The 27,944-nt window shown below is 39.2% G+C and overlaps 1 protein-coding gene across 14 annotated transcripts; it reads left to right on the top strand.

Annotated features, from left to right (window-relative positions):
• The first annotated feature begins 1,566 nt into the window (after window positions 1-1,566).
• Window positions 1,567-27,803, top strand: BCLAF1 (BCL2 associated transcription factor 1). 14 transcript variants are annotated; one of them, XM_075708460.1, is made up of 14 exons: window positions 1,567-1,661; window positions 8,963-9,036; window positions 10,162-10,254; window positions 11,139-11,262; window positions 12,130-13,035; window positions 14,515-15,186; window positions 15,300-15,469; window positions 18,243-18,348; window positions 19,267-19,351; window positions 20,066-20,241; window positions 21,391-21,571; window positions 25,223-25,369; window positions 26,829-27,038; window positions 27,184-27,803. In XM_075708460.1, exons 4-14 carry the CDS (start codon window positions 11,159-11,161, stop codon window positions 27,187-27,189), a joined length of 2,763 nt encoding a protein of 920 aa, XP_075564575.1. In that variant the 5' UTR covers window positions 1,567-1,661; window positions 8,963-9,036; window positions 10,162-10,254; window positions 11,139-11,158; the 3' UTR covers window positions 27,190-27,803. The 14 variants fall into 14 exon arrangements, 12 of the variants coding, with proteins under 12 accessions (XP_075564575.1, XP_075564570.1, XP_075564577.1 ...); XM_075708455.1 differs by lacking the exon at window positions 1,567-1,661 and adding an exon at window positions 2,073-2,148; XM_075708462.1 differs by lacking the exon at window positions 1,567-1,661 and adding an exon at window positions 2,073-2,148 and having other exon boundaries at window positions 19,270-19,351.
• Window positions 27,804-27,944: the final 141 nt, after the last annotated feature.

Raw genomic sequence — 27,944 nt, forward strand, 5'->3', positions numbered from 1 at the left:
AATCTTCTGGCCAATTTTTTGCTTTGTAGCAAAAGATAGTGCCTCTAAAACATCAAAGGTAGGTCAGAGATCCCTACATACCTTAGAAGTTTGAACAAACTGTATATAAAAAAATTAAATTTTACAAGGTAAATTACCACACAAAGGCAAGGCATCAAGTATTTGAAGAAGTGTACTAGCTTGCAGGACAGAGGTGAAGGGAGACCTGTCAGGTTGTGTTTCATAGCCAATACCCTTAGAAAACCACTGGTTTGATGTGTTTCAAGGCACAGGTGCATGTCCTGATGTTTTTGCTAAGAAGGGGCTGCACCGAAGCATCACGCAGCCCATAGCCCGAATGTCAAATTCTTGATAAAACAAGGAGTGAACAAAACTTGAAACAACTTGCACTATCTGCCATTAGGCAAATATATTTGAAATAATTAAAATACATTTACAAAAAGTTTCACAGCATAGGGTTTTTGTTTTGTTTTTTCTTCTGGCCCCACAGTATGTTGTCTTAAATACAACAGAGAACTGAAAGAGTATAAGTGACCACCCTTTCTATCCCAGTAAGATATATCCCACAAATCTCAGAAAATAGAGGAAAGCTGTCCATCACTGAAGGGAAACATGAGCCTCCCGCAGGTCTTCAGAACCATTAAGAAACATCTGTGTGTGCAGCACGGGGTGCGCGTGCAGTCAAATCCCAACAATTCTGGAAACCTTACTGGCCCTGGCGAGCTGGCTTCCTCCAACAAATGCATTATCAAGCAGCCTCCACGTTAATAGTGTCTTATTGTCGGTTACAGAAAAAGCTGTAGCACACAAGCTGCACTTGAGCTACAGGTTAGTTGCCCCTACATAAAGGAAAAAGCTTAAAAGAAGGCGAGAGGGAACTGTGTGCCTGTCTAGGCCAGGCTGCTCAGCAGTTAACCACAACCGGTCAGACGTAAAAACTTTCACTGCTTATGTTTCAGCACCAACCATTGGTTGCTGCATTCATAGAGGCCATGTTTAAAGAACTTACTAGCCAAAAAAAATTCTACACTGTATAATTAAATCACCACCACAGGTTAGATAGATCTAAGTAGTGCATTAACTTCCCTACACAGGAAACAGCAACCAGCATTTGGGGATTATGTCTGCTTCCCATGGTCTGTGACTTTTTCCTTCATCAGTTGGTTTTGGCTGCCTCACCGTCCCCTGAATTTAAAAACTCAGCTAAAATTGTGCATATGCAACTTTTCCTGCTTTTTTTTCTTCTTTTTTAATAGATGTTTTTTCTTGCCTCGGCAATGATCTGCAATAGCCTTTTAAAAAATAGATCAGCTGTGTAAGATTTGAGAAGCTTAAATTTCAGGACCTACTCAGCCGACACACATCTTTGTGCATCAGTCAATACCGTTCACCCACAGCCCTTCGCTGCACTTTTTTGGTGGTAGAGAAACCCCCTCGGGCACGCTTTTCCCAAACGTTGTGCTGCCGTGTTGCAACCAAGCGCCACGGACACGTCTGCTGCAAAAGCTGCTGCAGTAAAGTACCGCTGCTACGCGATCTTCTTCCTGGTGCACGGGCGCATCGGGTGCCAATGCCGCTGGCTGGTGATCCGCTGGCTGGGCTCCGCTTTACACAGCCCTTCCAAGCAGCTCTTGTGGATGGACGCGCACCCCGCCCGGCAGGTAAACGGGCAGCAGCTCGGCCGGGAGGGGGACGGGGGGCGACGCCTCGGATCACTCTTAGGGGAAGGAGAGGATAAAAGGCGGCAGCTTTTTAGTCGCGGCGGTGCGGGAGGCGACCAGAGCTGCAGCCGGCGGGGCACGCAGCCCCCGGCCGTGGGACGGGGTGGGGGAACGTAGGGCAGGGACCCGCCGCTCCCCCGGGACGCAGGCCCGGCGGCGGCCTGCGGTCAGCCCCCAGCGCCGCGGGCCGCCATCTTCCTTGCGGACGGCTACCCAAAACCAAGATGGCGCGCGGGCTGTGAGGGGTGGTGGCGTTTCCCCGCCCAGGCCGGAAGTGACGCAGCCGCGGCGGCGGCCACCCCCCGCTCTCTATGGTGGTTTTTTTTCTTTTTCCCTGTGGGCCCCCGCGTCTCTTCCTCCGGCGAGACGGGAAATGGCCGCCGAGCTGCGATAAGGGAGCGGGGCCGCCGGGAGTTCCGCCCGCCAGGTGAGGAAGGGGCGGAGGTGGAGGGGCCGCGGGGAGGTTTTGCGGGACGGTGGCGCGCGTAGCCGCGGCCCAGCTGGCCCCGGGGTGTGGGGGGGGGGGGGGGGGGGCGGGGGGGGGACGGGGAGGCTGAGGGGGAGCACCTCCCCCCCCCCCCCCCGACCCGCGGCGCTCGCGCCCCCCCCCCCCCCCCCCCGCGCGGCCGCACCTCCCGCCTCCCCTCCCCCCCGCGGTGCCCGCGCGCTGCGCCGTCCCGCCCTTCCCCGCCGCGTGACCTCGGCGCTCCGCAGCCGTTATCCTCCGCGCGCCCCCCTCCCCCCCCCCCCCCCCCCATCGCCGCGCCAGCCCCCGGGGCGACGGGCACAACCGCTCCCCCGGGGAGGGGCCCGGCAGCCGCCGTCACCGCCCTGACGCGGGCCGCCGCCGCCGCCGCTTCCTGCGGGAGTCGGGCCGAGCCGGCGTCGCTCCTCCCTGGGCCTGGAGGGCGCCCCGGGGAACGAAGGTAGAGAGGGAGGGGGGCGGCGGGAGGCGGCCGCGGAGCTGCCTTGAGCTGGTTCGCGGCTTCTGGAAGCCCGCCGCCGGCGGGGCGGGGGCGCGGAATGCTCGGCCTGCCCCGTTGGGCCTCCACCCCCGGCCGACCTGGGTTTGCAGCCTTTCCGGCCTCCCTGTGGGAGGTAGGCCCGAGGGAATCGCCATGCAGCACTGGTTACAGGAACATAAAATCTCCCCGTTATCCTTGCGGGTATGACTCTTGAGGAGGGAAACGGTGCTGGGGTGAAAGGATGCTTCCCGGTATTGGATCAGTCTTTACGCTCGGTGGAGGAACTTCCCGTGGGGCATGACTGCGGTTCAAGTGCTTGTGCCTTAAATACTCTGCTCCTCCTTGCCTCCCTGCGTGTTAGCTGCTCTGTTCAGAAACGCCCGCAAAAGCTGGTGAGGGGCTGGGGTGGGTTTTTACGCGCCTTGCTGAAAGGGGCTATTACATTGCCGGTGTTGATCATGCTGTAGTATACAACCTTTGCCTGATCTTGTCCTTTATTTCTCGTTTGCGTTGTAAACCCCCTATTTCTCGCCTTTATTTTTCTTACGAAAATCAGATTCTTGTTTTTGTGTGTCATGGTGATCCTTTACCAAGTTAGTACAACTTGTCACTTGTTTATCTCTGCGATCAAAGTTTTGCCTTAACAGTAGCAGTTAAATTTTACTACGGAAAGCCCTGGGGGCATGCAAAACAAAGGCGTTCTTGACACTGCAAGTAGTCACTGCTTGGGTAATTGTTGGTTTATTGTAAATATATAAAAAACATCCCTCAGAATATGTGTTCTCAGTGTGGGAAGGATTGATTAAAGAGTGTGGGGTTCCAGGAAAATGCTGTCTAGCTGCTGTCTTTCTCCTCCTTCCTCCTCGTTCTCCTCTCCAATAATCTCATTGCTTTAGACAAAAGTGGGGAATATAAGAAGGGGTAAAGGCTCTGGCTCCGAGGTGCACTCCAAGCATGCCGCTTCTTGTGCATGGAGGGTATGAATTGCTTCCTCCCACTCGTCCCTTTTGATGTTGAGTGACAGGCTGTGCTGAATGGCAGGAAGAGGTTTAATGCCTTACATCTATCAGTACTTGGGGCGTGACTGCTTCTCTCCTGAGCACTGGCTCCATGGCTTGAGCAAGGTTTTAGTGGGCCTGGCTGTAAGGAGCAATTCCTCAGGTGAAGGCTGTGCCTGAGGGGATCTTTCTTGGGAGAAGGGGGAAATGGGGGGCAGTGTGTACCAGGGGGAAGGGCCTGTTGCCACTGGGGATGCAGAAAACTTGGAGTGGTTGTAGGAATTTAGAAAGGGTCAGCAGGGAGCTGTTGTTTGGAGCTAGGGTGCAGGTATTTGGGTGGATTAGATTTGGGCTGGTTGTCAAGGAGAGATTGTGGTGTAGGGGTTTGAGGAATGCAAGAGAACATTTGGGGTTTGTTTACAAGTAGCAGAGATAGGTGAAGGAAACTACTGAAGAAAGTAAGCCTTTGGGTTACAACTGTATTCAGTTTACCTGTGTGAGATTTTCCTCCCAAAGGTATTCTGAAAAAGTGCATTGTTGTCTTGTTCACTGTGCTGGCACTGGCCTCTGTGCGGCCTTGTGGTAAATGGGATCTGAGAGTTGATGTGGCTGAAAAGTCAGCTTTGTCTTTTCATCCAGAGTAGTTTTCTTCTGGATCAGTTCACTGCTCCAGCTCACCAAGCACCTACATAAGTATCAGTCTTGGAACAAATGAGGGAGGGAAGATAGCCTTTTCTGCAGCAGCATGCTCAGACTTTATTGTAAAGAGATTATGGAAGCCACTGTGTAAGGGCATGTGAAAACACAGTGTTTAAAACACAAACAAAAAAATAACAAGAATAGCTATCCAAAGCAATGTGTATCCAAAAGTACGCAAATTCGTTTTTGTGTATTGACAAAAATTCTTAGAAATAGTCACTTTGATTTCTGTGGTTTTAGTTAGAGGAGAAACATGCTTTTGTTTGCCAGTAGTGTTACATAAAAGAACAGTTACCAATCATATGATGGTTTTGCAGAGCTGATTTTACTGTTATTAGGATGCTGGGTTTTGACTTTATAGAAAACAGTATAAAATATTTGCAAATTAAGAAATGAATGAATTGGGGGGGGGGGGGGGAAGGCCTTTGTGTATTTTACCATTCCAGTTGACTATTCATGCTGTGATTCTTACATGGGTCTGTTTTGTCTTTGTAACTGTGTGGATATTATGAAGATAGTATTATATAGCAAGCGTATAAAATGGGAAAAATGTGCTTCCCAGCTATTTATTTGTGCATTCCAAGATAGTTTGGGCAAATGTGCTATGGTATTTTAGTATTTGTACGATTCTAGTCATTGATGATCCGAGTGGTACGGGTTTACTTATTCTATTCTTGTTTGTGATGTGCTGCTGTTCAGTTTGTGGGCATTAAAAGGGGGGGAGGGGGGGGGGCATAAAGAATGGATAAGAAAGCATGGCAGATGTGCAAGCAGTGAATAGATGCCTTACACTACTGTCTCAGTAAGACTGACTTTCTTTAATTTGACGTGTGTGTTATGAGAGAATATTACAAATTCTGTGGGATTTCTTGAAGGCTGTCCCATCCCCTTTTTGTCCTGGTCATATAATCCTCATTTCTTTTGAAGCCTGAATCTCTGAATGAAAATGCATTTTGGCAACAATTTGTGAATTACTTTATCCAGATTTTGACTTAAATATTTCTGACAGCTTTCAAGTAATGCTTAAGCAAGAGAAATGTAGACTGCTAAATAACTATAAATGAAGGATAGCTAAAATAGTGAAGCTAAGAGGAAGCAGTATTTTGCTAGTGTAAGTGGGGTAACTGTTCTAAAATGTCTTCATAAGCTTCCACGTGGTGTATGACTTTTAAAATGGTTTAACAGATATGTTGCATCTATAGTCTGTATACTCTGAGAAAACTTTAAGATCAGTGGTGTAGTAAAGACTCTTAAAAATAAGGAATTGGAAACAACTTTCTTTGCCCGTCTTTCTTTTAAGCATAGCAAATACTAACAGTGACATTTACTTCCTCATTATTGTGTTGCTTGCTGTGGGATAAGCCCAATTCTGTTGTGTATGGTTTTTTTTGCTTGACGGTCGCACTTGCTGGCTGAGACTGATTTAAGATGCCCAAAGATCCTGCTGTTATGTCATTAAGAACCTTTTCCTGACTCCCTCTTTGGTCTTGAATGTGTCTCAGTATCTGACAGGTAGTATACTATGCATTTTTAAAAAATGTCTAGGTTTCCACGTTAAGGTTTGGTTGTTTGGGGGGTGGGGTGTTTTTTTGGTGTTTTGTTGGGTTTTTTGTTTGGTTGGGTTGGTTTTTTTTTTTTAAATCTGCTTGCAAATACTGTTAAAAAGCTTAACTTCCAAGTTTTTTGTTGCTGATGGCTTTGCCAAGCTAGTTTCAGGGAAGCTTTAAGATGGCAGTGCTGCCAAAAGAAGCAGTCCTGTCTGGCTGCTATTGCAACTTCTCTGTATTGGCCCAAATGTTTCTGGGGCTGTGTCATGAACCATATCAGAAAAAACATTTCTGTTGAAACCAGTCCAGGTGGTCCGTACATTTTCTGATCTAATTTACTGTGTGTCTGCAGAAATACTTGTGCTGGCATAAGGGAGATCACCAGGAATGTGAGGAAACAAAGGATAGGAGAGATGGGACTGTTTCCTTAAACTAGTGGTGCTGACTTATTCTGGTTTAAAGTACTGTGGAGCTACAGCAGCTTCCTTTGTAATACCCAGATTTTCTAATACAGGACTGAAATGGGAAGAGAGATGCTTGGCTCTCAACCATATTTAGGGCAGAAAGCAAGGGGAAAAGAAGCTTGAGTTGCAAAAAGCATGTGGATTACAGCCCTGGTGTTTCAGGCATAGACCATGTTCCTAGCAGTCATGGGCCCCTCTTAAAAATGGTTGGTGTTAGTGATGGCATCTTCTGTCACATTTTTAATACGCACCTTTGGCAGACCGGGTCTCTTCTGAGACTAGTACAGAGGTAAGGTTCATGCACTGAAGTGAGAGGGACAGCTAGTCGTTTGATGATGTTATGTAGCAACGTATGATGCTTGGTACCTCTTTTTCATTGCCTTTTACCGCTTGTGCCCTTACTTGATGTGGTGTAGCTACTACAGACTGACAATGAGCACGAGAGTCTACAGGAGGCGGCTGTGAGTGATTTTATTTGATACTGTGAAACAGTATTTTGCAATTGTGATGCTTTCAGAGGAATGTGTACTTTCTGCGAGCGTGAAGCATGTAGAAGCTTACTGTTATAAAGGAGCTGTGTTCCTACATATATCTACCGCTATTCTTTTCTAAATTAGCTTTAGTAGAGGTTAATCAAACTTTAGATTTTTGCATACTGTGAGAATATTTATACAGACAAACCTTTATGCAAAAAACAGCTCTGTAGGCTTTTCATTTTTGTTCCTGAGTGCTGTTTGGAAAGGTGGGTTTTGTGTGTCAAGCTTTTACCTATTACAATTAAATGGAAACAAAAGCTGCAAATAGTTGAGGGTTTTTATTCAATATTTACAGTTTTCTATTCAAAACTCTTTTAAAATGTTATATCCATACTCTTCTTTAAAAAAAAAAAAAAAGGTAGCAAATATACTTTAGCTGCCAGGGTTGGATGTGGTATAGCCAATGGCTGTTTTAAAAAAAAAAAAAAAAAAAAAAAGTGTGGCTACTTCTCACCTTTGCCATTGCTAGAAAACCTTCCTAAAACTGTGCAGAAAACATTCCGAAAACTCTGACTGCCAGAGTTTGAGCTATAGTAATTTAAGATCCTGTCTTCTGCCTAGATGTTTTAAAGGTAGAGTAACTATCTTGTTCTGTATCCCTAGGATTTAAAGACTTGTCTAAATTAGGATTTTGGATTTTGGCTAACACCAACAGATTGTTTTTAAAAATCAGAAGTAGAGATGATTTAAATATTGATTTAAAAACTCAGACTGAACTTCAACCATTTAGCTGAAGCTTGTATTACTTTTTCTGTGCTAGACTTCCGAATGCTTTAATTAACTTTTGCTAGCTAATACCATCTCGCCTTTTGTCTAGACAAGATCTGAAATGGTCCGATACACTACTGTGCTCCTTCAGAGACTCATGCTTGCTGATGATGAGAAGTAAAAACTTAATCTTATTAAAGCATATATTTTATAGAAATTGGAAATATCTTGGTCACTACTAGTGAATGGTAAGTGGACTTTTGAAAGCAGTGTTTATGAACACAAGTGCTACATTGCTTCTTTTAGATGAAGAAAACATTGAAAACATTTGTGAACAAGTGTGAAGGTGTCATTTAGGAGCAGCGGATGTCTTACAGCTTTGGCTTTAACGAATAAATTGTTGAGATGTAGACTTTCTGGGAGATGCATCCCATCTGTATTGAATTGGGACAAAATTCCAGTTGCTTGAGTGGAATTGGAAAGTTTGCTTAATGTTGAGTCAGACTATGAATGTATAGATAGTCTTAAGGCTTTGAGGTAATTAAAAGCTGAGGCCAGTGAAAAGTTCGTGCACTTGAGACTGGTTTCATTATTACAATTATGCTTTGCTTCCGTATACCTGTAAAAGAGCTTATTTTTGAAAGAGATGTTGGTTACTTAGGTAAACTCATATATGTATGCATTTTAAACAAGAAGGTATAACAGAGTAATGTTGGTATTAATGTTGCAGAAGAAACCTAAAGATAACAGCTTTTACTCTTGTCGTAAGTCCTCATCCCAATTTTTGTGTTTTTTTTTTTCCAAAAAAAATAGCTCCAGTTAAGTGTAAAGCTGTATGTTAGAGTTCTAACTGGTATAAGAGTTTGCTACTGTCCTTTTTGCCCCCTCCTCCTGGCTGCATGCTGTTCTTTTCCCCCATAATCCAGCTCTGGCACTTGTTTGGCCCATCATTAAGCCAGTTTGATAACCTGGCCATGTGAAAATGATTTCTGGGTATCAACAGCCTCCTCACCGGAGGATCTGAAGGGTGTCAGGGCTGTTGTGAAGGTGAGGATAGTGCGTTACACAGCCCTGTAAGCAAGGCTGGAGGAGAAGTGCTCATGTATGGAAGGGGAGTAGGGTTAGCCCCTTGGCTGTGGCTAGCTCTTGAGCTGCTCCAGTCTTAACATGCAGCTTCACCAAGGCCAAGAATAAATTTGCCATTTCTTAGGTGTTGTCATTTCATGATAAACAGATTAATGTTTGAACCCATTTAAGCAAAAGATAATTACCCGCCCTTTAGTAAAAGTTTATGTCTTTGACAGTCTGTCTTTCTGTTCTGTAGGGATCATTATTGCTGAAAGCACAAATAGAGAGTTTTGAAATAACTACTTCATTGGCACCAACTAGTGGTTTGAGGTAAGATTAACTTAATTCTATTTTTAAATGTTCTGATTGAACCCAACCATTTAAAGTGAGAATTGATTTTTTTTTTTTTGCTAACATTTATGCTTGCAATAAGAAACTAAAATATATAAAACTTTCTGAAATTAGCATCTCTTTTGTAAAGGTCAGCTATTGTACAGTATATGAGTACTTGTTGTACATAGAATGCAAATGTATAAATGTTATTGTTGAATACAGGGAAATTAAAACACATTTCCTTTAAAACTGAGATGGGGTTGTCTTTTATAAAATCTTACTGTGCCTCTGAAGTTTGGTCTGAAAATTAATTGTAATAGGAAAAAAACCCCTCTTTTTTTTCTATCACTTTTGGAAAATTGATATGCTTTATGTCTTACAACATTTTTAAAACTACATTTATGTTGCCTGTGAGTAGATAAATGTAAGAGATTATAAGCCCTTTTTTGTGAGTTTAATTGAACACAATGAATTAGAAACCATCTTCTGAGTATAGGCTGTGTAAATTTACTTTTTAATGGAAAGAGCCAATAAAAGACAGTATTCAACATATTCTTCTCCAAGGTAAATAATTTTTTCTTAGTTAAATGGAAAGCTAGTTTAGGTTAAAATTAATTTTTTGCTGGGTTAGTTTCAGATGAGGTTACATCTCTTTGGGGCCATGCGAACTCTTGTGCTGCTGTGGTGGGTAAAGTCATATGGGACAGGAGGGACTAGTTTGTAGGGGAAAGGTTGGTCTGCTTTTTTTCTTTTGGGTTTGCTTATACGTGTCTAAAATCTCTAAAATTCTGTTAACTTTAAATTAAGCTCTAATGCTGTTTATTTGCCTTTACATAATTGAAATATCACCCAGGTAACAAGAAAGATTATATAAAGTACCTTGTGACAGAAAGTGCTTGTTGTGTTGAGCTTGTATTTTCAGTACAGTAATTTTAGGCTTTCATGCTCATTTGCAATACAAAAGCTAAATGTTTGTGTTTTCTGCTTTTAATTATTACTAAACTAATGATTATAGATATTGAGCATACAAAGGCCGGAAAATGTGTAGTTACTTGTCCACAGTTTATATTCAGGTTGTCTAATGTGACCCTTCTCTTTTTTTTTTTTTTTTTTTTTTTTAAGCTGGGCAATTACAAAAGAAAATGGTAATGGGTCAAAGTTTTTGTTAATTAAATTGGGGATTTTTAGCCACTGATCTGAAAAGAAAAGGAAAAGGTGTGTATTTTTTTATGGTTAGCACTAATTCTAAATATTTACTATGACTGTACATAAGAAATGGTAGTTTATTATGAGTTTATTTTCTTTTAGGACGCATTGTTTTATAATCAATTGTAGTTTTCATAGCTTAATCTGAGCTGAAAAATTTTGAATTCTGTTGTGAGCCATATTATTTAACTAGTTGTTAAAATCTTTCACGTTGGCCATGCATTTTACATGTAGTTTGAAAAGCAAGGTTAACCTAAAAAGATGCAGGGCGGGCATCCTGAGTGGTGGAAAATCGGATCAGAGTGATTAGCTTTAGTATATGTGGTTAAGAGAAATAATACCCTTGGCTCAAACCAACAACTGCTGGACAGAATACTTCAGGGCTTTTTCTTTGCTTATGTAGAACGTACATTGTAGGGGACTATAGAGTCCTTCCAGAAAAGGATCGATGCATTGGAAATGCAAGGAAACTATAAACCACACAAATAGCAAGATTTTTGTTTAAAATATATTAAAATGTGTAATTCTCCAGACTCACATTATTTCTTGCCTTAATTTGCAGAAATGTTTTTGTTCTGTTGCTTCCTCTCTCCTTCTACAGGATCAGTTTGCAATTAAATCTGGAAAACCTTTTACTGTTACACTTTGTCTTTTCAGACAAACTGCGTGCACTGTAGCTACATTAAATTCTTTAAAATGCTGTTGAGCTTTTAATTTACTAAGGTACTCATATCCTCTTCAAAGTTCTTTTGTTTAGGAAATGCTATACCTCTTCCTAATATTCTCATTTTAGCATATAAAAATTTTGTTCATTTATATGATATACATGGACTCTAAATAGTCACTTCCTTTCTTTTTCCCCCCCTCCCCTCACTGCTTTTCCTTTTGGGAAGGAGTATATCTACTGGGAAAAATGGGTCGATCTAACTCTAGATCACATTCTTCAAGATCAAAGTCCAGATCTCAGTCCAGCTCTAGGTCAAGATCCAGATCACATTCTAGAAAAAAGAGATACAGGTAAATTGCTGTCTTACTAAACCAACTTTTCATGCAGTATGTTAGCTTTTGTCTGGAAATTATTTTTCACTTGCATGATGCTATGGCAAAAGTGAGCCCGGGGTCTTACTTCATTTTAGGCGGTAGGTATGTTCTGCTTTGAATGTGATTTCTGTTACTTTGTTTAATACTTGGCTGTTTTTTCTTTCTTCCTGTATCTCAAGGTAATTTCAGAATGCTAATGATTCATGGCTTGTTTGATTCTCCCCTCCCCCTTCACATGATATTTTCTTCTTCCAGTCTCTTTCCCTGTGATTTGTTCTGTATTCCTCATGTAGCTTTTCATATCTGGAGTAACTTAAGGCTTCAGCAGATAAGCTTTGCTATATCTTATCTTCTCAGTTGCCTCCAGCCTTTTTCTCTTCTTTCTTACTAGTGGATATTACCATCTCCCATAAAATAAGTGGCTGAATTGAATGTTTGCTGCCTCATCAGCTGCTGTCCACAGGCTGGCATATTAAACTGGGGGTCATGTAACTCCATGTTCCAGGCTGTGAACCGTGATGGCTGAGGAACTGAATGCCATGCTCCAGAGTGGTGATAACCTCTAATAAAATGGCAGGGCTGGCCACTGAGGCTGGAAATGTCTTAATCATGTGATTGTTGAAGTCTGTTTCTCAGTCCTTAGGCATAAAGACATTTTTATTATAATCATTTGAGATAGACATAATAAATAAAGGTAGATTGTAGAAGCTACTGTAAGACTTTTAGTCCTCTTCCTTTACCGTTCTGACTGCATTTGAGAAATCTAGCATTTAGTGTCAAGGCACCCTTTTTTTTTTTTTATTCTCCAATTGTCAAATGTTAATGTTTGCTTTTTAATTTTAGTTCTAGGTCTCGGTCAAGGACGTATTCACGATCTCGCAGCAGGGATCGTGTTTATTCTAGAGATTATCGCAGAGATTACAGAAATAATAGAGGAATGAGACGTCCCTATGGTTACAGAGGAAGAGGTAGAGGGTATTATCAAGGAGGAGGTGGTAGATACCATCGTGGTGGTTATAGGCCTGTCTGGAACCGAAGACACTCCCGAAGCCCTAGGCGTGGCCGTTCACGTTCCAGAAGTCCAAAACGAAGGTCTGTGTCTTCCCAGAGGTCCCGGAGCAGATCTCGTCGATCTTACAGATCTTCCAGGTCCCCGAGGTCCTCTTCATCTCGTTCTTCATCCCCATACAGCAAATCACCTGTCTCTTCCAAAAGACGTGCGTCTCTGGAAAAGCAGGCAAAGAAAACTGAAGGGGCTCCTTTGCAAGATAGCCCTTTGAAAAATAAATCACAAGATGAACAGAAAGATACATTTGAACATGACCCATCAGAGTCTCTTGACGATTTTAACAAATCATCAGCAGCTTCTGGCGACATTTGGCCTGGCCTTTCAGCGTACGATAACAGTCCAAGGTCACCCCATAGTCCTTCTATTGCCACCCCACCTAGTCAGAGTTCATCTTGCTCTGATGCCCCTTTGCTTAGTACAGCCCACTCAGCAAAGGACACACCTCAACATTCCCATTCCATTCAGCATAGTCCTGAGAGGTCTGGCTCTGGTTCTCTTGGAAATGGTTCTAGCCGTTATAGTCCTTCTCAGAATAGCCCATTGCATCACATCCCTTCGAGGAGAAGCCCTGCAAAGACAATCCCATCACAGAGCGCTCCCCGTGAGGAGGCTCGAGTGCGGTCATTTTATCCCGAGGGTGGTGAACAGGAAACTGCAAAAGGTGGAAAGTTTATGAAAAGGTAAGACTTAAATTACAAGCCTATTGTTGCCTCTTAAAATGCTGTCTGTTACGGAGTTTTGACAAGGTCATCACTGTGCCTTGAAAACGCAATACAGACTAGTATGGAATAAATATTACTAATTTTAGTCTGGTAGGAATTGAGCTTGAAACGTATGCCTTTTCCTCCTAAGATGCTTCAAGTTCTTGGCCTTTGGCTAGTGAAGATAGGGATATGTATCCTTGAGGAAAAATTGGTTTGTGTTTTTCCTTTACAGTGTATTTTCTTATACTCCATTTACTGTTAAGAAAAAAATCTTTATTGGAATAGTGCATCAGACTTGCTTGTTTGATAGTGAATTCTGTTCAAGTATTTTCAAATTTTGATGCTTAATGTAGTTTGAAATGCAAATCATCTGAAGTCTAAAAATGCAGATGTTGTACAATGATTTCTTTGTTAACGTAAACAGCATCCATTGCTAATTGTGTGGTGCAGTATGACAACTTTGATGCCTTGACTTGCATTACGTATGAAAGAGGGTAGGTCTTGGTATTCTTGGAACGTAATTCTATTGACGTGAAGGACAACATATTTGAAGTTGAAGATATATTTTTCCAATTAATGTAAAAGTCTTAACTTTGCTCTTAAAATGTTTGATATAGTAGTAATTTTTAAAAGTTGTAAAAATCTTACTGACATCAGACTGTTCCTTTCTAATGTGACTTCAGTGGTTTTCTTACAAAATGAATTATAGAGCAAAGCTGTAACTGTGCTATGTAGGTTTGATTGTAGGCTTTTAAATGAATTTGTCCAGTCAGTGGTTTATTATGTAAAAATACACTGCTTAGAAGATAAAAATACGACTTCTCCTGGGTTAGATATATTGGAGTTGGTGAACATATTAGGACCTGTGTGCAAATAGTGTATAGATAAGGCAGTGACTGAAATAATTGGTAAGTGTATTTCTGTGTTTAGGAGAGCTGCCTTCTAAAGGTTCCCTGATTGTACACAATATATCGAACGCATTAAGCGAGTGTCAGATTTTGGAATTCTCTTAGAAATGTGCAGGATCTTGAAAATCATTCACTCTTTTTTTAATAGTACTCCTTTAACTTTTTCACTAAACGAAGTAAAAAAAATGAACTACAGTCTGAATTAATCAAATTTCATTTGAATTTGATGGAAAAAATGACTGGTGTAAGAGAATATGAAACTGGGTACTGATTAAGAAAGAACAAACAAACCACTAGCTTTTTTATAAACTCAAGCAGAAAATTTCTAGATGTTCTACAGAAAGGCATTATGTTCTTCAGATGCCTCCAGTAGTACATAAATGACAGTGGGTACAGCGTTAATGGTGTGCGAAGCATTGCATGCTACAGTTGAACTGCTCAGAGGAATGTATTTTCTTCTTGGTGTGGGATTGACACAAAAGAGGAATGCAAGTGAACTGGAATGAATGCAATCCAGAGTTACCAGTCTCTTCTTTGCTATCCACAGGTACACAGATGAAGAGTCTAGAGTATACCTGCTTGATAGGGGTAATACCAGGGAGAAGGAGGCCCAGAAGGAGAGAGGATCAGAAAAAGGGAGGACAGAGGGAGAAAGGGAATGGGAGGAACAGGAAACTTTAGACTTTTTCGTTGATAAAGAGACTGGGAAAGAAAAGTTTAATGACTCTGAAGGGGAGGACACAGAGGAGACAGAGGATTACAGACAGTTCAGAAAGTCTGTCCTGGCAGATCAGGGTAAAAACTTTCCTACTGCATCTCACCGGAATGCTGAGGAGGAAGGAACCAAATACAAATCTAAAATATCAATCAAGGGCAATAGAGAGAGCGATGGATTTAGAGATGAGAAAAGTTATAAGCTTAAAGAGACTGGCTATGTAGTGGAAAGGCCTAGTGCAACAAAAGATAAGCACAAGGAAGAAGACAAAAGTTCTGAGAGACTAATGATGAAGAAAGAAACTCAGTCACCTGAGCAGGTAAAGTCTGAAAAGCTCAAAGAACTCTTTGATTACAGTCCCCCTCTACACAAGAATCTGGATGCGAGAGAAAAATCCACCTTCAGAGAGGAGAGCCCACTTAGGATCAAAATGATAGCCAGTGACTCCCATCGTCCTGAAGTTAAACTCAAAATGGCACCGGTACCTCTTGATGATTCCAATAGGTAAATTATTCCACTTTCCAGTGTGGTTCTCCACCTGCCTGCAGTGTCATTCATCTTTGTTTAAACTAGTGGTTTCTTTTTGTGTGTCTTTTTTTGTTGTTGATGCATTTTAGACCTGCTTCCTTGACTAAAGACAGGCTGCTTGCTAGCACACTTGTCCATTCCGTCAAGAAGGAGCAAGAGTTCCGATCCATCTTTGACCACATTAAGTTGCCACAGGCCAGCAAAAGCACGTCAGAGTCATTTATTCAGCACATTGTGTCCTTGGTTCATCATGTCAAAGGTATGTATTCAGTTTATCGTACCGAATACAAGTCTGACAACTTCCTTTATGCCTGTTTGCTGTCTCTAGTACAGGAAGATTTCAGCCCTCTTAGTGTTGTTTTAGTCAGATTTCCTTCTTTTTGAGGTACACGTAAAAATAATAGCCACAGAAGCTAGTATTAACAAACAAACAAACAAACAAAAAACCAAAACCCAACCCTAAAAAACCCTCACCCAGGCAATGTAGAGCATAATAGCAGTTATACTATATTTCTGAATAAAATTTTGAGCCTAAGTAGCATATAAAGTTTGAATTTTTTGCAGTGTAGTTTAAACATACTACATTGGTCAATCTTTGCTTACTTAGTTTTACTTGAATGGCTCTAACATACAATTTTATATTAAGTGGTGCAGTGTGGGTTGACAGGTGTGTTTTGCACTGTAAATACAATGGCATTCCTGTTGGAGCACTCTAGAGCTCATTTCCAGGTTCTTATTAGAAAGGTTTTTTGGCCTCAGAATAATAAGATTTTTAAAAAAATGGGCTCTAAATGATACTAAAATACACTGTGATACTGCATTTTATTCCCATTTGACAGTATTGTAGTGCTGGACCCGGGAATTTCACGTACAGAAACTTCGCAGTGGCCAAATAAACCTCCATTAAATGAATTGTACACGAATTATTTTCTGGTTTAACAGTAGTGGCCTTTGCTTACTATAAACACCAAAAAAAAACCCCCCAACAGCAACACCCCACCCCCCGCCCAAACCCACCAAAAACCAAACCCAAACTATTCAAGTAGATATATTTAATTTAGGTCACATATCCTGTCAAAGTTTTCTGATGGAAAAATAGATAATTCCTTGAAGTCCAGTGAGGATGTCTATATAGAGTTCTTCAAATGCTTTTTTCCCCAAAGCATTTACTTTATTTCACTGGGCTGTTGTCTTGTTCTTGTGTTTAATGTACTGAGATAATATGGAAGAATTTGCTGGTGAAGATAATTTTGTCGTGTTGTCATACAAAGGGGGAATGTGGAAATGCTTAATTAGGTGACCAGTTCAGCGTGTCTATCTGTAAGCATTGTTTTTTAAGATGCTTTAGCTTCTAAAACTGCAAAGATTTGCGTGCTAGAAATATGTGCTAAGGTTCCCTTAAAAGTCTCATCTTGTTGGCAAAATTCAGATTACTAAAGCCAAATGATTTCTTGCATTTTGAATTACTTATAAAGAAGAAAGTATTAGTCAACAATAAAAGATTATGATAATGTATTAGATCAAAAAAAATTCTTACTGGGACACCTGTTTAGAGTATAATCCTTGTTGTGAAAGTATCTATTTTATTGATATGCAAAGAGTTTTAAGGGTCAATCCAATGAGAGCTTCTGTAAGTTTTTGCTTATATGGTACATATGTAGGCTGTAGGTGAAAAAATATTCCTGAAACTTTCACATGTTGATCACAGAATAGACTGTTTTTTTGTAAACTTTTCTATGTTGAACAAATACCTGGTAAATGTAACAGCTTAACAGCCTATCTGGTCAAGTTATTAGAATATGTGCAGTTATGGTTGTTTTTGAAAGCAGAACCTCTCTTTAAGTTTCAAACGTACTATGGTCTGTGATCAGATTTTAGTAACTCTTTTGACAAATTGAAGTTATGTTCATTATTGGTGTGATGCGACCAGTCTGAACAGCTCTTTATTAATGTAGAGCTGAAAATGCCCAGTGATGTTTTCTTTTTCATTGTAACTAGGTCCTGGAATGTGTTTTGAAATGGCAAAATCCATGTTACAAAAGTAAAATAGCTGTTGAAAGATACAGATGCCAAACAGGCAAAGTTGAACCTTCTGTCTTCCTGGCAAAAATGGCATAAAAACAGAGTTGCTAGCTCAAATTCCTGTGTTTGATGGAATTATGATTGAGGCACTACCCTTGTAGTGGCCGTTTCAAGTTTTAATGGTTGGTTATGAGACAAATACTGGATGCCGGGCGGTAAGTTGATACAGATGTATGTTGACCTGTTAAGCGGATAGCTTGCTTCATATGTAACATTTCATAGCTCATGACTTTATGTATTTCTATATTACATTTAAACACATTTGTTGAGCTGGTTTAAAAACTGAGTTTTGCTGTTGCTAATTTAACTGTCTCTGAAGGAAAGAGAAAATTTGTCAGAAGTTGTCAAGTTTGCCAAGATGCCAGATGCTTAAATGAATTTATTTACATATAAGTGTGTTAATTGTCTTGGATTGTTTATCATCACAACTTCAAATCAAGAAAGTGTATTCCTTTAAGAAATGACTTGTTAGGTCATTCATGTAGTTACTGAAGTGTACATTACTTAAGTGTTTTCACTGTATTAACTTATTTCAAGTTAAAGATGAGAGGAATAGTAAAATGTACCTATTGCAAGTATTCATGACTCAAAGTAACTTCATTTTCTCTTATGGGCAAAGTATAAAGTAACTGTTAAGAAATTGCTCCTTTCTCTTTCATTAGAGGAAAATGTCATTGAAAATGAGCAAGTCCAATCAGTAAATGATGCTTGGATTAGATGTAATACAGTCATGGCATAGTTATAAGTAGACTTGCAGTGATGCTGTGCACTGTTACTTTTGTTTGGGGTACAGAATGTGTAAAAATAGGGAAAACACCACATTTGCTTGTCCTGATAGATTTATTGAAAATACTGTGGTTTTTGCCTGTTACTTGCCTTTCTGTCAGGAGTAAAATACCTGTCAGTTGAATTAAACTAATGAAGCAGTGTTTTTCTATTGTAACCAACAGAGCAATACTTCAAGTCAGCTGGAATGACCCTAAATGAGAGGTTCACTGCGTATCAAAAAGCTACTGAAGAACACTGCACCCGGCAAAAGAGCCCGGAAATACATAGGTATATGTTAACTGTATATGTAGATGCTTTGTGTTTCAAATAATGTCTGCTAATATTTCCTTTGAGAACCCAACATATTTTTTCTAATCGGTATGGAGTAATTTGTCAATTTCTGTTTAAATACAAAATACCAAAAAACCCCACCAAAACCACCTTCTGTAAAAGAGAACTCATCTGAGCCAAGTCTGGTTTCGTCTGTGGTTTTGTAGCAGATGTCTTCTCTACCTCTGTATCTCATTTGGGATATATTTACTTTTCTCACATGCAGTGCTCAAATATTGAGGGGCATATGTCTTGAAGATGAAAAAAAGCCCTGTACATGCATCTTTATTCTTCAGTGTAAAATGTTCCATCTCATACTACTTTAGTTTTTGTGTGTGTTAATTTACAGCAGTTTTTTGAAAAATCTTGAGAGCCTGACAGGTAAGGAGGTAGGCATGCAGATGTAGTTTCTGATCATGTGCTGTAATTTTTTGATGCAGTGTACTGTATTGGTGTTGCATGTGAGGCTATATTATCTACATATTCAGTATCCAACTTCATAAGTTTTCTTAACTGTATTTTTGTCTTTACAGCAAACTATCATAGTGTTGATTTCTTGGGGGGGATGGATTTTTCAGCTGTCTGTGTATACTGATCTTTTGAAATAACTCATTAAACATTTTTTTGTATCTTCAAAGCTGTACTTAAAATGTGAAAAAATCAAACTGCCTATTTTCTGTATTTGTGTTTTTAGCATACTTCACACACAACAGAACCAAGTTATTTAATTTTTAAGTCTGCTTCTGTATTCTGATGGTGGGGCTTTACATGCAGAAAAATGCCTTGTTTCTCAGTTTTCTGTTTGAAAAGAAATGTCTGAGGCCATTAACAGTCATATACATGTATGGCAAGACACTGCTTTTATTTTACATTTAGGAGGATTGACATCTCTCCAAGTACGCTGAGGAAGCATACCCGTTTAGCAGGTGAAGAGAGAGTCTTTAAAGAAGAAAGTCAAAAAGTAGGTGCTAAGTAAATGTCCTGTCTGTATTTCTAAACTTAATTTGTTGTGTTTCCCTTCAAATCTGAACTTCAACTTCGTGTTTGTGTATAAAAATAGAAAAATAATTTGTATTTATTTTGTCTGGAGTACTTGCCTTTAGAACAATTTTTTTTTTTCTTCCTTTGGGTAAAACATGAAGCCAGTTTATGTAGCATGATTTTGCTGTATTGATAATGTGGTATGTAAGGTCAAATCTTCTCCCACCTTTCCTTTCTTCTTGGACATTTCTTGACCAATTTTGTGGCACTTAGCTGCCCAAGGACAAAGAATAGAAGTGTGGGGGGGGAAAGAAGTACTGAGGTGGTCAGTAAGTAGTATGGTTGAATTGCAAAGGTGCTTGTGCTCTGTTAAAAACAATTCACCAGAAGAAATGAGTACTCCCAAATGATGTATTGTGGTCTGTCTGCATCAAAAAAAAAAATAGATACTGCATTGGCTTGATGGAAATGCTTGTTTGAAACTGAAATTCTTAGCTGTTCTTTTTCTAGATCTAGCCATTGCATGTGAAGGGCCTTCACTTAAAGTCAATTTGTGTGGTGATGAGTTTGTTGAAAAATAGGTAAATTCCATCTCGCTTTTTTGAAAATTGATGCACAGCTTGCCTTTTCATTCAGATTCTCTTCTGGATGTTTTATTTCAGAATTTTGTTCCAAAATACTTATTTGTTTACAGGGAGATAAAAAATTAAGGTGCGATTCTGCTGATCTTCGGCATGACATTGACCGACGTAGAAAAGAGCGAAGTAAAGAGCGAGGAGACTCAAAGGGTTCCAGGGAATCCAGTGGGTCAAGAAAGCAGGAGAAAACTCCAAAAGATTACAAGGATTACAAATCTTACAAAGATGACAGGTAAATATTTGAAGTCCCTATATAGGTTTTTAGCTTCTGATTAGCCTTTTGTTAATTGTAAGCTTAATTGCTTTCAATTTTCAATGTATAATGGAACATTTAAATTTAAACAATTAAAATTATTTGTTTTACAGCAAATATGTATTATCTGTCTTTTACACGGCTTATGGTGGATGAGGACAAAAACTTTGGAATAGCAAGCTAACACTGAAAAAAAAAATGACAAATTAATCTGTCCTATTATCCAGGCTACAACAGGAGGTTGGACTTCAATGCAGTACATTTCTATAAACAGTTTGTGTAAGAACTTTGGTTCGTTATGCTTGATTCCGCACTTTTTCAACTCATAACACCCAGAGTATGAGAATCTTACTGATACTTAGGTTTTAACATGGGTGAGAAGGGGAATTTTTATTTTTGTCTAAAGCCAGTGGGCTGTTTTTAAGAAAAAAATGTTAGCATATCTTAGTGGATACTGTGTAGCAGTGGTAAGAGTTACTTCAGGTATGACCTTCCTTTGAATGGAATATTAACATCTTGTAAATCGGGTCAAATTAGTACCACTATGGGGTTACTAAAAGTCTTGCTGTAGGAATTTTTTTCCCTGCTTTGTACTTGATGATATATAATGAATTTTTACTTATGCTTCCTGTTTCCCATTTACTTTCTGACTTTGGTATCCACGTTATCTTCCACTGGCTAATTCCCTACAGCCATCTACGTAGGGAAGCCCACACCATATCTTCTCAACAGTGTGCAAACTGAACTATGTAAAGTTACTGTAAAATTTTGCCTTGAGGGTTTTCTTCCCTTCAATTTCTGTTTTTCTGCCTCAGAAGAAAGGCAGATCTTAAAAGTAACAGTATATTTTCATGGCATCAAAACCTAGAAAAACTATATTTGCAGTTTGCAGACTGCTGCTTTCCAACTCACTAGCAATAATATACATTTAGTGCATTTAAATGTGTAAGAGGAGGCTGGAAAGTGGAACTATACTTCACCTTAACATCTGAAATAATGTAACATGTGACTTTATAACCAGAAGGGGGATAGTTTTTCATAAAATGTAAAGAGACCCCTTTTAGTATAGATGTTACAGACTGTCTAGTACTTTTAAAATAGCACACAGTGTATCTTTTTATTTTTCAGTAAACAAAAAAGAGATCAAGACCGTGCTCGGTCCTCCCCATCTTCCTCCCCATCTTCTTCCTCATCCAGTTCTCGAGAAGAAAAGGATTGCAAGAAAGAAAGAGATGAAGAGTTCAAACCCCACCATGAACAGAAAGAATACTCTGGTTTTGCAGGAGTCAACAGGCCAAGAGGCACCTTTGTAAGTTGCTCTCTTATTCTTCCCCCAAATTATGAATACTTCTCCAATAGTAATAGTATAACAAATAAAATGAGGAAGCCTTGCAGTGACTAATGTTAGGCTAGACTTCTTTCATAGCAGTGATCTTGAATTCTTTTATGTGATGTACCAAACCTGAAAAGTTGCACTCCCCAATAGCAGTTAATTGGTGTGTAAATATGCATGAGCATGCCATTAGACACCCTAGCATAAGGGTGGGAAAAATGTTTTATTGTTTATACCTTGCTCTTCTGTTGTTTCCTACCAGGATCTGAAAATTTACCTTTCTGTAAAGACTGAATCTTGTGATCTGTTAATCTCCTTAACTCCCTGCAGGTTCTGTTTTTCCCTGTCATTTTCAGTTTGGTTTTGCCCTCCTTTGTATGTGATGCCTGCAACTTGTTAAGTAGAGAATGGCACATAATTAAAAATACACATCAACGTTGAAACAGCAGTATTGAGGAGAGGAGATGGTATACTTGTTATTTTTCAGTGTTTCTTTGGCTTGGACTAGCCACAGTGAGTGTGAAAGCTCATCAGTTTCTCTCTGGAATGTGTTTTGGCATTGTGATTTGGAAAGTGACATATTAACCACTATATCTTCAGAAAAATTTTAAAGTTAAAAATTGCATGTCAGTGTAATTACTGGTATGTAATTGGGAAATGTAGAAGCATTAGGAAAGACTAGGAATCAATAAAGAGGGCCTTGAAAAGATAAGAAACACTTTAAAAAAAACCCCAAACAAACACCAAAAAACAAACCAAAAACAAACCAACCCCCCTATCCCCCCCAGCCACACACAAAAAAGCAAGTCCTATGTTTGAGTGGGGAAAAAAATGTCTAATAGACTTAGATAATGGGTAGGAGTAATTTCTCACTTTCACAATAATTCCTTCATGTAGCCTGTAATTAAGACTAAATAATGCTAAAAGGCATTTGGTTTAAATGTACATTGAATTGTTTGTAGTAGTGTAAAAGAAAATTTTGAACTACACACGAGGGTATCTGACATGCATGTGGTGTGTGCAACACTTGAGTTAAGGCTTGAGTCTTCCATCTAAAAAACAGTAGATACTTAGAAGAAAATTTCAAGTTCAACATTTCTAACACTAAATATGCATCATTTCCTCTTTTCTTGTTATTTTTTTTATATAATTATACTAAGGAGCAGCTGTGTGGCATAAATGTATAAACCCTTGGATGGTGTAGGCATCAACTATGACAATATCAGCACAATTTCTAGCTGTATAAGCTAGTGGCACCAAGCTAAACAAAAGTAGAGCTTACAACCCCCTCTCTTAAAGAGAATCAGTTGGAAAAAACCTCATAATTGGTGGAAGCCTTACTGTAGCTTTACAAAACCAGATTGTACATATTGTGAAAGAGATGCTACTTTACATGAAATTTAAGTAGATGTGAATTGGAAATTTAATAGACTTCTACTGATTTAACTGCTGGTGACTGCCAGTTCTGACTATGCAATAATAGCAACGGGGCAATGTTCCCTAATGACATACATGGTCACACATGGGCTTACCGAACAAACTGTGTCTGAACAGGGGAATCCGAATAGGCCAACCTGTTGACTCAAGTCTTCTCTTTAGGGATACAGCTTGGATAGTATTGAAACATACAGACTAGCTAGTGTAGGAATGTCTTTGTAATTCAGGCTAATAGTGGCTGTATTTCAGTAAATACTGCTTTGCTTTTGGAGTGAATAAAATACTTTGGTTGTGAATCTTTCCCAAAGCAGGAAGCTTTGATATACTGGGAGAGCATAGCTTTCTGGATAGGGGAGACTTCAATGTAAGCTAAGCTGTTGATTTCATGTTAAATCAGCAATGGTTTTTCACTAACACTTGCTGATAGGCTATAATGTTTAATTCTAGGCTTCTTGTACATAAACATCATGAATAGTTTTGAAGTAGCAACACAGAAATAAGGATAAGTAGAATCGTTTAATGACACTGTCATTAGTATCCAGCTCCTAAAGAATTCTGTGTGTAACAGTTCTGATCAAAAGGAGTTTTCCCTTTCTATAGAAAATGTAGTCTGTCTTTTTTGTGATGGTCTTTGCAGTAAATAAGCCCATAAAGATGACTCCATAGTGGATTTCACCTCCCATATTTCTTTGCCTGAAAGATGACCCGGGGGGGGGGGGGGGGGGGGGGGGGGTGGTGGTGTTGGTGGTGTTAATACAGTGTTGAGGAAAGCTCTAGATATTTTCCTTAAAGAGAATATGATCATAGGACCTAATACCAGGAAATGCTGATGTTTGGGTGTTGTGCCCCCACCCCCTTTTAATCCTGTCATCATTTTGTCTCTACATCCTTTTTTCCCCCTGCCCTGTGATACTGCTTGTTGTGCCCTAATTTTGTAAAGGTTTCAAAGCTATTGGAAATAAAGCATATAGTATTTCTTCTCTTGTACAGTTTTCTTCAGGTGATAGTCTATCACTTTCCAGGTGATTCTCCAAGAAATTTTTTTGTTTGTTTGCCTACAGTGCACTGGATAGGTCTTGTGAGCCTTTTACAGGTTGTTTTCCAGTCTGATTCCAAAGTAGTTTTAAAACTGTCCAGCATAAAGTCTGCATTAGAAGTGTTGGAGCTTGGTGGAACTAAGTGTGCATAATACTCCTCTTTCAAGTTAGTTAATTATTTCTCTTTTTGGTCTGTGTTTATGGGACATACTTGTTTTTAACAAATAAAATCAATTTCCAGTCACATTTTTGTACAGTTACTCTGAAGACCCAGTTCTGTGTTTTTAACTAGGCTGTTTATGGAAATTGCGTTCTGTAGTAACTGCAGGTTTTAGCAGTCGTGTCTCTCCAGCTTAACCTTTATTCTCCCCTTGAATGGAGGATATAACTTCTTGTTTAATGTTTTCTACAAGCTAAAAATTTACATGCTGAGGGAGCTGTATATATTACTACTTAGTGTATTCCGAGTTAAGTATTTTCTTTATTGCTGTGAGACTTTTTAGCCTAGCATTTTAAATGTTCTTTATAATGAATTAATAGGATTTTAAGACATCTATTTTTATTTCAAGCATTGCTGCTCTGTACAGTACATATTGTTGATTTTTCTGAGAAAAGAATTTACTAATTTGAAATTTAATTTGGGCTAAAGTACATTTCTGAATCACAGTTGAAAATGTTTGAGTAACACGAAGTGGATATACTTATTTGAAAACTGTATTGTTTGTATGTATTCTAGAATCATTTTCTTATAACCAATATGACTGACTCCATAAATGACCTTTCTTTTCCCCCTGACAGTTTTCTTCCTCTTTCAATCTAGTTTTTCTGTTTGTTTTTGTCTGTGAACAGCTTCAGAAGCTTCCTATGACCTTTTGTTGCAATACACTGGTTTACTAGCAAAGGAAATTTCTTTTTGGTGGTTGTGGGTGAATTTATGCCAAGAACTCAAATGTGTTTCAATTAAGTTTAATAGAATTATTATTTCAAAGTTAATGCTTGAATATATTACGTAAGGTAATATGTGAGTTTTGAAATGGTTTTACACTTGCAGATACTGTAATTAAGCACAGAAAGAGCATTTTCAGTAATAGAGAACTTGAACTCTTCTTTGTGGTTTTATGTAAATGGATTAAATGACATTTTGGTTAATCAGTTTCGAATTAGGGGCAGAGGAAGAGCCAGAGGAGTCTTTGCTGGAACAAATACTGGTCCCAGCAACTCAAATACTACTTTTCAGAAGAGACCGAAGGAAGAGGAATGGGATCCTGAATATACCCCAAAAAGCAAGAAATACTTCTTGGTGGGTGTGGAGAACTCGATATTTTATGCATGCTTTTGTTTTTTCAAATTTTCTACAAGCGTAGAAGTAGCATGCATGTAGAGACAGGGACTTCAGTTACGTAACCATGAGAATATCAGGGTTGTTGTAGTCCCTGGTTCTGCTTCTCTTCTGTCTTTCCGCAGCAGGCTGGCAATAACTGAGGCCTGACACGGAATTCATCTCCCAAAACTTTCATCTGTGAGTGGGGAAGGTGGCAGACTCAGACTAAAGTTATTAAAACCAGATTTTAAACTAAAAAGACTTGTGCTGTGTCTTCCTGGATTTTTGTCTGTCTGGCATTTGAGCTTTGTCTTAGATTTGTCTGGAAGTCTGCAAAAGTGGAAGATCAGGAAAAGCTGACAGTATTTGTGGATGTATGTAGGCTGACTGTTATTAGCAGTCCTTCTCTTAGTTGAGTAGGGTGATAATCATAAGAAAGTCACCTTAGTTTTGATGCCTCTTTCCCATCTGGATTATGAAAGGAGGACTGTTGATGTAACCACCCAGTAAGTAGTGCAGTATACTGAATATGTAGCCTCTGTTCAAGTTGATTTACTTAACGATGGAAACTTCCAAGGATATTGTTTCACCATTGAAAACTGTTAAGTAGTGAAGATCAGACCTTCTCTTGTAGCATTATAGTTTGTGGCAAATACGTTAACAGGTAATCCAACAAATAATGCAGTCACAATTAGGGTGTTTGTACAAGGAGTTCTCCTCTGTCTCCTCACACACAAATCACAAGTAAAAAAAGTAGATGTTGAAGCAAGTGTACCTCACTCTTCTAAATATAAACCTTTTTTATATTAAAGAATTGTCTGTAGTGTTCATGCAGTGCACAGAATGATTGTCAGAAGACTTAACCAAACTGTGTAAGGCTATATTTGGTAGCAAGATAGCAAACTTTAAGCTTATTAACCAGAGACACTCAACTGTTGTTTGTTAATGTCACATTTAAATAGTTTAAACTTCATTTGCTCTATGTTGTGCAGGTGAAGCAGGGTTTCTGAAAACCTTTCCTTAATAAGTATAAAGAACTCTATCTCTGCACTAAAGTAAAAATTTAAAAAAAAAAAAACTAGCACATGCTAGAGTTTCTTCCTTTAAAATCACAGATTTTTTTTCTCAAGACTAGTGAGTAATTCTTTCTTCTGACTGAAGATGAGTGACGGATAACTTATTTGTGACTCACAAACATTTGAGTAGACCCACAGCTTATAAGGGCTCTTAAAACAATTTTATTGTTGTGGATTTAGTTATAGCATCATGAATTGTGAGGATATGCTTCATAATGTATTCTATAGATTATGATCTGAACTGTTATAAAGTTATCTTAATTTTTTTCTATGTATAATATAAATTTGATATAGAGTACCAACACTTACGGGCTACATTTAAGAGGTGTTCTAACCTTATTCTTTGTCTGGTATTATTGTAGCATGATGATAGAGACGATGGTGTGGATTATTGGGCCAAAAGAGGAAGAGGCCGTGGAACTTTCCAGCGTGGCAGGGGGCGTTTTAACTTCAAAAAGTCAGGTAGCAGTCCAAAGTGGACACACGACAAGTATCAAGGGGATGGGATTGTGGAAGATGAAGAAGAAACGATTGAGAATAATGAAGAAAAAGACAGACGCAAAGAGGAAAAGGTAAACAGTTTAGTGGATTGCAGATTAGATGGTTTATCTTGCAGTATCTCAAGTAACTGAGTATTGGGGGCGGGGATCACTTTAAAAGGCTTCGGAGTTTGGTTATGAACAGTTTACAACAAGACTCTCTTCTTTCTTTCCACAGGAATAACCCTGGAAGAAAGTTGTAGCTGAAAGAGCAGCTCTTGCACCACCCACACAACATTTTTAATATGTTTTTTTGTTGTCAAATGAATGTAAGCATTTTACTTAAATTTTACTGTTGGAAAGTAGTTTAGAGGGATTGTTTTTGTTTTAAGCCTTTAGAAAAAAATCTTGATATAGTAAACTATGTTAATGATCGTACAGGTAGAAAGTAAAATATTTGTAACAACTTTTAAGAAATTTTACTGTTTGTTATATGCAGTGTAATTCTGCTTTGTCCAAATATATGGTCAAGTACAACTCTAAAAGTTTTGATTCTCCCCTATGTCTGTGTTTTATTCTGAAGTAAACTTACAGCTCTGCACACCTGAAATCTTGGAGCAGCATTTTTTATAAACTGATTACTTCTGTGTTGCCTTTTTATAAGTGTATTTAAGGGTAGTTACTCAGTCATAGTGTAAGTACAAAGTTGTGCAAAATGCTGATTTTTACATTAGTTCACAAGAATCACATTTACATAGCGTGTCAGTGATAAACCTGGATTCTTATTCCACCACGCTAGAGAGTGCAGCAAGAACTTTATCTTTGAGAGTGAACTTGTCGCTCTTCTTCAGTAGCCTGAGAAATACATATGTATATAAATACTCAAGTGAGTTTCAAGTGTATTATTTCGCTTCTGGAATGTGAGTTTTAGAAACTTATTTCCAAGTTACTGCTATTAGAAACTTTTAAACAGATCTGAAAACGGGAGTTCCTTCCCCA

The sequence above is a fragment of the Pelecanus crispus genome, chromosome 3 (genome assembly GCF_030463565.1).
Source record: "Pelecanus crispus isolate bPelCri1 chromosome 3, bPelCri1.pri, whole genome shotgun sequence".
Lineage (NCBI taxonomy): Eukaryota > Metazoa > Chordata > Aves > Pelecaniformes > Pelecanidae > Pelecanus > Pelecanus crispus.

Coding starts and splice junctions, on each gene's coding strand:
- BCLAF1 (XM_075708460.1), top strand. CDS start 11,159: ATGGGTCGATCTAACTCTAGATCACATTCTTCAAGATCAAAGTCCAGA. Junction 15,187..15,299: donor CCTCTTGATGATTCCAATAG/GTAAATTATTCC, acceptor GATGCATTTTAG/ACCTGCTTCCTTGACTAAAG. Junction 15,470..18,242: donor CTTGGTTCATCATGTCAAAG/GTATGTATTCAG, acceptor TGTAACCAACAG/AGCAATACTTCAAGTCAGCT.